Raw genomic sequence first — 9314 nt, 5'->3', positions numbered from 1 at the left:
TATTTAATCAATAATAAAGTACAACAGTGATGTTGCAAAATATTTTTACAATTTTAAAATAGCTTTTTAAACTTAAAATATTTTTCAATGTAATTTATTTTTTATAATGGCAGGTTGTTTGTGGAATAATTTTTATTAAATACTTAATATTTTTCTTTAAACTGTGATGCATATTTTCATATATGATAAATAGATTCAGATATGATAAAAAAATTTTGTTTACACTTTTGAAGAACTTCAAAGAATGCATTCTTTTTGCTGAATAAGTAAAACATCTTACTGACCCCACACTTAAGAAGTGTATATAATCATAATAATAATAATAATTTATTTATTCATAAGTGTATTAAAAATTCATGGTAACACTTCAGTGTAAGACCAATTCTCACTATTAGTTGCTTATTAAAATGCCTATTATTAAGATATTGGCTGTTTATAACTACTTAAAAAAGCACATGTTCTACAAGACCATATTCTACATCCCTAATCCTACCTAACACCTAACCTTACCTGCCTAATACTAACTATTAATACGCAGCAAATTTGGAGTTCATTGAGGCAAAAGTCAAGAGTTAATGGTTTGTTAAAAAAAGTGTGAGAAAAGTGTAATATTCTCTGTTTAAATGGGCATGGCGCTTTTGGTTTAACTGCTGCCCATTTTTTGTTAAATGATATCCTTTGATAAAGAAGTATAATTGCAGATATTCCTAAAGTCTTCCAAATATTGTTTTGAGATGTGTTCTAGGTCCAAAAAAAATAAAAAAATGTAATGCAACAAAACGCTAATGCCATCGTTTTACCAACAGTGTAGTTTACTCAACCATTCAGACACTTTTCTCTCCCATTGCCTCCATCACAGACCTTTACTCAGGCTGAGATTGCAGGGAATAACTCCTTACTGATCTCAGAACAGTCATTGGTACATCACATGGTTGTGCTGTCACCCCCCCCCCCCCCACTTCTCCATCATCTAACCCTTATCCGACACCTTCTTCTGTAGATAATGTTTTATCATTCAACTCTCGCTCTCCTCCTCAGACCATGAAGCTGGAGCTGCTTCCCCCTCCTCCGTCTTTTCCGAGGAGCCGCGTATGGCTACAGTGGATCACTCTCCTTCGAGGAGCAGCAGATGGGTGGATGACAGTGGACGAGAGAGGAGAGAGAGGAGGGGGAAGGAAAGGAGGGAATCAGGGGGAAGGAGCAGAGGAAGAGAAGCGGAGGAAGGCAGCTCCCGGTCGGCAGAAAGAAGGAGAGAGCAACAGATGCGTTCACAGAGTTTACCCGGCACGCTGAGGAGCCGAGAGGGGAGACGGAGAGAAGAGAAAGATGACGACACACTGCGAGAAAGAAAGGGAGAAGAGGAACGACACCGGGGAAGGCAAAAAAGTAATAGCATTGGAGAGCGAAGGCGAAAAGTGAAGGATGCTAGTTCAGAGAGAGAGAATGGTCTCCTAACAGACCGAGAGAAAGAGAGAGGGAGTGTCAGAAGAGAAAAGAGGGATCACAACAGAACCAGCAAAACGGAGGTCACACAGCGCACACCTTTCTCCTTCCTCATGCCTTTGGACAATGACGATGATGCAGAATCGGCTCACAGCTTCTCTGAAGTCAGTGTGTCTGCAGCCAGCATCGCATTCTCGGGGACTCAGTGGCCCCTGGATGCCATCAGCCCTCTACAGGCTCCTGGATCTCCGACAACAACCCCGGGACCCTGGCTAGTCCCCAGCCCTCACAAACTCTCTCAGGTTTTAGAGGGGAAAAGGCTGAGCCAGAATAAGGGAGAACTGTGGTCCTAATGCTATTTCTTAAAGGGATAGTTCACCTAAAATCTTAACCTCATGACGTTCCAATTCAGTATGACTATTTATTATTTATGACACTTTCACACTTTTCACTTTCACGTCACTTTATAGGAATTTACTTAATTGTGCTAGTTGCACATTTTCACGTGAATGAATGGGTACTGAAGCACCAACAATGTTTCATATGACTGCTAAACTATATTCCAAGTCTTGTGAAGTCGTATTATAGCTGTTTGTGAGAAACACACAAACTGGTTCAGGCCAATTCGATTTTTGTAAATCTAGTCAACTGATTAAAAAAATGAATGATTTATGAATCTTCGCTTCTTCTCATAGAGAGCTAGAGCAGATTTCAGTGAATAAAGGTGCTGTTGAGTGAATTTTCACTGTTGAAATCCAGTCATTTTAATAGGAATCCACACCATATGTAATTTAATGGGAGGCTAAAAAGAATTCCCTTTTGTGTATTTTGCATCGACTTCAGCTGGTCATGCAAATTTGAAACCTGCTTGGTTTGAACGTGAATTTTGTGTGAGTGGTGTTTCATACAAAGGTACACCTTTGAAATATACAATATACCTTTTTTGCATGCAAAATTTTCAATAGTGTGATTATGTGAATGCACCTTAAAATGATAGTCCATAGGATAGCCACCCCCCATTATGTCATTCCAAATCTGACTTGCTTTACTTCCATTGTATAAACAAAAATTACTAAAAGAGGGAATAGGACCCGAAACTCTTTGGTTACAAGCCGAAGAAAGAAATGTATCCAGGTTTGGAATGACATAGGGGTGAGTAAATGATGACAGTTTTCATTTTTGAGTGGATTGTCCTTAAAAAATTAGATCTTGGTCTGTTTCTATCACGTGTCATATTGACTTTTTAATGTAACATTTAATGTAATTTAGTTCTCAATTCAAATGATTGCCTTTTATGATTAATATTCACTTCGATGATCCTTTTTGAAGCTTGTCTTCAAAATTTCTCCTTTTGTGTTTCATGGAAGAAAATCATACAGAGAGTCATACAGCTTTGGAACGACTTGGGTGTTACTAAATTATTATTTTTGTACTTTTAGTGGAGGTAAACTATCTCTTTAACTTTCTCTTCTCTTCTGTCTCTTTCACTCTCTCTCTCTCTCACACACACACACTATCTCTCTCATCCAGCTTCTCCAGCTCTGTCTCTATATATGTGGTTTTCAGTACACCAACACCACCCCATCTGTTTCTCTGATGTCTCAAATCCATTATCTATAAAGTACTAGAATTGTGGTATTGGTATCATCCAGACACTCCACTCTGGCCAACCAATCCTTGACTTTATCCCCATCCAGTGGCCAAGGAGAGAAAATGATCAAATGCTGCCATTATGATGTGGCTAGCATGATAGTAACAGCAAGGTATGCGTCTATGATTCATGATGTCCTTCATAGCATATGTTTTTTTTTTCTTCATATCATTGGCATTTTTATTTAGTATATTTTCCATTTATTTTCATAAGAATGCAACAAAAATTCTATTATAAAAAGGAAGATTTATTTAAGACACGGTTGCTCGGTCAGGCCCCTGAAGAGCTACATTTCTGAAAGTAAACTAGATCAAAAACTGATCTTCAGGAGCAGGACTAAGCGATTAAAGATATTTTATTAGCTGCTTGCTGTTTGTGACTGGACTGTAACCCCCTCCCCTGCTGTGTGCGCGGTGGTCTTGCTGTTAAAAGAGGGGGGAAGGAAGATAACAGAACTAAAGATAGGTTTTATTATAAGGCCAGTGAGCCGTATCAAACCTCTCCAGGTGCCTTCTGCTTCTTTAGCCAGTGTTTACCAAAAAAGAGAAACAAATACAAGTAAAAGAACATAAGACGTAGCATAGTAGAAAGTGTGCAACACTATACTGTTCTGCCTCTTTAACATCTATATCTTTGCAAGACTTGGTTCACGAGTTGGGGGAAAATATTCTGCACACGCTCTGCGAAACTTCAGCTAAGTGAGTCAAAGTGAAAGAGAGCCATTACAAGTGCCTCATGCGATATTCCTTTATACAAGACATAGACTTCCCTCAAGCTGAAAATCAGGACCCAAAGTTTTGATTTATTATTTTTTTCCCATTGTGATGTTTGTATGCTTTCCGATTCAATATTTCAGACCCATTTCATTGCCCTCAGCATTTCTGAAAAATCGCAAAAACGAGAAAACGAAGGCCTGATGGGTCCTCGTCCCAAGCCCTCCACCAATCAGCATCGAGCATCATGCAGAATCTTCATTTCAGGAATCAAAAAACAAACAATTAAAAGAAAAAAAGAAGAAAAAAAACAAGAAGAAAAAAAGGGCATTTTGATACAGGTCTTCTATGCATTTTGTAAGACTTACTGATCAAAAATTGCGGTAGGATTTTTCTACCTAAGATATGAGATTCATAATTTTGTGTACTGTTAAAATACACAGGCAGGTTGGTGAATCGAAACCGAAAATTTCAAGGAGATCCGGTGATAATCAGACATGCTGTACCACCAGCTTATGCATTGATCTTTACCTCAGAACTGTCTGAGCAATAAGTGCTATCTCTTTCTGTTCTGTGTCACACCAAGCAAAGCTCAAAGCAAGCTCATTTAAAAGCTGAGTAATAGAATTATGCACAGTAAAATCATCTGTGATAAATTAATTTGAATAAAATGCATCCCTATATACAAACACTTGATTAAAAAAAAAATCGCTATAATATTTTGAGTATTTGAATTTCATTATTCTAAAGACAGAATTTAATCCTGCAGATTTTAAAAATAGAATACAATGTGTTTTAATTTATCACTGGAGGTCTTTACTGTGCTGTACCATATCCATAAATGCTTACTTGGAAGATCACACGCAAGTTCTGTTGCCATACCTGTAAGCATTTAGTAAATTGCAATTCGATCGATCTTAAGTGTTAAGACTTTAAATCAGGGCTTATACATGAGTATTACACAGCGCTCAGCTGTACATCCGAGGTGTCATCTGAAGTTCACAGCTCTCAGAATCCTCAACCAGCCTGGGTATTGATATTGACTTTGTACCTGATTATCGCATTGGCATCAGCACGTACTGTACAGAAACTTGGATGAGCCTTGTAAATGTTTAGTTTGGGTTTATTTTTGTGAGGGGGAGATTTTTTTCCAAAAGGTTCTTATTGTAGCATTTCCCTTACTGTAGCAGATCTTACGAGAAAACAAGCTTATTGTATATAATTATAGACCCTGGACTTTATTATTATTATTATTATTATTATTATTTGTGTTCTCAATTCCCCCAATGTCTCACATATCAGAAATATAGAGCACTGTCGAGTTATCCTGAGACATGTGCAGCATTTTAAACCGAGGTGCCCACTGGCTTGATGAGAAGCTTGATATATAAAATGATTCTTATAATTCAATCTTGCATGTCAGTAGTGAGTATAATAGTTTTAATAGCACTGGCCCTTACAATGAAATTAAATGTCCCCATGGCATGATACTGTATTCCACAGCCCATGAGGCCAATTGCAATGTTTTATAGAACATCTGTTGCCAGGTTTAAATTATTCAAATTGTTGAATCTGATCTGACAGCTTGATTGCCCCCTAGTGCCCACTGTGGTATTTGCACACTGTGGCCCTCTTTTTTTATATTCCTCTTCATGACGTCTTCAACAGCATATCAAAATCAAGATTTAGAGACACAAGGACCACAAGTGTGTAGTCCTCAAAAATAAGAATTAGCATGCCCACCGAACATTTGTCCTGCTCCATATAGGTTTCCTTGTACTGGAGACCCTTAGATGTTCAGTAGTCAGAGATGTAGTCTCAAGGACGATCCAAACTCTGAGCCAACCAATATGCAGTGATGCAATGTTTTTTTTTTAAATATTATAATGTCTGCAAGGTTCCTATCAGTGCAAATGTGCCATTTAAATGCTAATCAATGATGTCATACTCTTTCCCTCTACCAAGAGAAATCCAGATGTGCGTGTGGCGCTTTTAAAATGTCAAATCACAAACCGAGTGTTTCAGCTTTGAATTTTCAACTTGAATTTGCTATATTGGCCTTGTAAGGAGTCAGCCATTGTACAGAACAAGAACACTTTTATTTGTAAAAAGGAAAGAAAAGGAGATGTTTTTATATCTATATTCTAGAAATATAGGATAGAAGGCAGCAGGGGTGTAAAGTGCTTGAGCGAGCGTACTTCATTACTAGAATTATTATTTGAAACTATAAATGTATAAAATTACATTTGTATGAAAAAAAGGCCTTTTTTTATTACGTTGTAAAATTTAATTTGTATCTTTTAAAAAAGTGTATATTTCCCTGACCACCATGACGAAAACCTGAAAGTTAAAATAGGTCATGTAAAATGTATTTGGCCATAATTATGGTCTAATTTATATGAAATGCATTGTTGAAGACTAATATGACTGAAGCGAGAAAACAGTTGGTGATGAGTTTATAAACCAGTGTTGATGTTAGAAACTAAAACTATTAAAAATCTTTTCCTTAATTGAAATGTTGTCTTGGAAACTAATCCAAATAAAAAATTTAAATACTAAAGTTACTAAAACAAATATAAACTATATAATAATAATAAAAATTATTACAATTTTGTTTTATTCTAACAAGTTTTAAATTCTAGATTGTTTGAAGTTTGTACAACAAACTTACATAAATGAGAAAATCTCCACTGTCTCGGGATTTCATCTCGTCTATTTCTAAAACTAAGAAGTTTACTTTTACTAAGTACAATGTGCAAACTTTTGTACTTGAGGAAGTTTTGACTAGATACTGTAAACCTTTGACACCGTACCCATACTTCAGTGTCATTTCTCAATGCTTTTCACACCCCTGTGTGCCAGACTGCTCGGCCCACGATAATGAAAGCAGAGGACATTCTGTTGTATAAAGGAAGTATTGAACCTCTCTGAGGCAGCCGCCCAGTCTGAATTCTTGCATCTCTTTTTCTCCATCGGTGCTGATCCTCCAACTGGCTGGCTGCAGTCACTTTTTTGCTTTCCCCCATTCAGTGCATACGGAGGTCACCACTTACAAGCCAGCGGAAAGCAGATACAGCTGTTTCAAGTGTTCAGATGGGGCTAGAAAAAAAACATTTATGTCAGCTCCTTTATAAAGGTTGTACTTCCTTTATAGCATAAGCGTCCTCTCCTTCATTTTGACTTAGCATAGACCGGACTCTCAAGTATAGAGAACGAGGAAGCAGGCAGCAGTGTGTTGCAGATTTGTACCTGCCGGGTCTGAAGCGAGACCTCGAGTAGCCGTTATTTTAGTGGCGTCCTCTGCAGGGAAGATGCTGAGTGTGTAAATAACAGTCCGTGAGGGGACACCTTGAACACAGATGTACAGGTTTTTAATTGTTGCTCTTGATATGTATGAAGATACTGTATTGTTTTTGAATGCATCAACAGGGAGTTTTGAATTATGAATAATGACTTGCAGTTACAGAATTAAACTGAATAAAACTGAAAAAAAGAGGTTGTGTTCACTCATTTCAAATCTCTGTAGCCTGGTTCCAAAGCCTAGAGAGCTACATAGGCCACAGTTTATTTTTGTTGTGTTAGCATGTTGCTAAACCAATAGTGATGCTCATGATAAGTATAAAGTACAAAAGAAAAATCCTAAAATCTCTCTCTGAGCAGCTCATTAGGTTTTAGAATAAGGCAGATGAGTGTTATATATATTAGTATTATTAGATATGGTTACTGATGATAATTTGATTTTAATGCTAGTGTCCAATAATTATCTTTAGATTCTCAGTGGTGTTTCAACATGTCGGTTTGACTCATTAATCTGCAATATATTTTCTTTTAAATTGCTATGGAAAGTACCTATCTGAAAAAAAGCTGTCAAGCTGCTTTTTTTTACAATTTTTTTTTAGCGTGAACCACGCTAATCATTAACGAAGCGTGTGCCCTCGGAATTTCAAGGCTCTGCATTTCAACAGTACTCGCACACATCACTAAACTGCTTGGGAATAAACTCCTACACATCCAATATCCAGCATCCTACATATTTACCATCTACTGCAGAAGAAAAATACCAAACTTATCTCTCAATATCACACAACACTGGGTCCTACAATAAACAAACGCAGAGGCTTAAGATCTGTTTCAGAGCATAACGTGTATTTACTCTATGTAATCAAATATAGCTACATTACTATAAGGGGCTGTTCACACAGAATTCTAAGTTCTTGAAACGCATGATGCAGGACTGTCGCACAGAATGCATTTTTGCATTTAAAAATGCAAGATGATGGGCAGTGAAATGTTTTTTACCATTTAAATTATTTCAACTTTAGTTGCATGTTTTTAGAACACTGTGTCATCTCTAAGATACTGCAAAAGATTTAAACGCAGTGGTCAAACACATCCAACTAACACATTAATGTTATGTGTTACGAGTAAACGACCCCTCGCACAACACCCTAACAAATTAAACTGTGATTTGGAACACACACATAGTGCTCCTCACATGAAGAACAAAGCTCTCAACTAGACCCAAGTTTGGTATTAGATTGCTAAGCTAACACGTCCCTTAAAATATCACAGAAATAATGTATTTAATTAGATGGAACAATGTTTATTTCTATCATCCACCATCTTAAGACATTTTTCTTATCTCACTGCAAACTAAAATGATCTAATCCCTGAAGGATACATCCAATTATGCACTGGAAATAAGGTATCTTATTAAACAGTCTGCATATGTTGCGTAAAATGCATGGGTACCACACCGCACCTTGTGTTCATTAATTTACAATGTAAATTGTATGTTACATTTCTCAGTGTAACTGCATGAATTGGAGGACAATCCAATTCAAAGAAAGTCCAAGACTCTACTGAGTCTTGCTCCAAAAGCACATACTAGCTTTCATCAAAATACATTTGAAACTTTGATTATCACACTTTTCACTTCAGAGTGCGAGCAGGCCTGTGGGAATAACAGTAGAAGGCTTCTCTCTGCCTCTCTCTCTATTCTAATTGCTCTCACTAATTATACGCTATATGCCCTACACCATGTTAACTATGAAACGGGAGGATGAACAGAGGCTTCTGTGCCTCATATTTTGCCCCAGCATATAGGGCTCAAAACTCAGATAACATTAACAATTTGGCCATTTTTGAAAAGCAGATTTTTTTGAATCCCTTGATTTCAGCATCTCTCAGCTGATTAGGAGTCAATATCTGTGAGATCACATCATCTTATTTTTAGCCTGGGAGTGCACGACAATGTACGCCTGAGAAACCAACACGTTGTTGAGGCGTGCATCTGTGCTGTTCGGGGAAGCAGAAGGGGGCTGGATGTTGAGCACCAGGGAAATGTCATGTTGACCTTTTTAATCAGCAAGCTACAGGCTGCTTCAGTTGAGACGTGGAGGGGTTTTGTCACTCACATATGAAGTATTATCAGCGATAAGTGCGAGTCGTGTACACAATATTACAGCGTCTCTGATATGTTGCATTATGCAGTTGGCCTGGATATT

At 37.3% G+C, this 9314-nt stretch overlaps 1 protein-coding gene across 3 annotated transcripts in view; it reads left to right on the top strand.

Annotated features, from left to right (window-relative positions):
• Positions 1-7302, top strand: part of magixa (MAGI family member, X-linked a) — a 41724-nt gene extending 34422 nt beyond the window's left edge. For 2 of the 3 annotated variants that reach the window (XM_052563804.1, XM_052563803.1), the window contains exon 17: positions 1039-7302. In XM_052563804.1, coding sequence (XP_052419764.1) covers positions 1039-1796 — 758 coding nt within the window. In that variant the 3' untranslated portion in view covers positions 1797-7302. The remainder of the gene's footprint in view (positions 1-1038) is intronic. The other variant, XM_052563805.1, reaches the window with a different exon arrangement.
• Positions 7303-9314: the final 2012 nt, after the last annotated feature.

The sequence above is a fragment of the Carassius gibelio genome, chromosome B8 (assembly GCF_023724105.1).
Source record: "Carassius gibelio isolate Cgi1373 ecotype wild population from Czech Republic chromosome B8, carGib1.2-hapl.c, whole genome shotgun sequence".
Lineage (NCBI taxonomy): Eukaryota > Metazoa > Chordata > Actinopteri > Cypriniformes > Cyprinidae > Carassius > Carassius gibelio.
The sequence above is the reverse complement of the archived record's forward strand: the minus strand, read 5'-3'. Positions and strand labels throughout refer to the sequence as shown.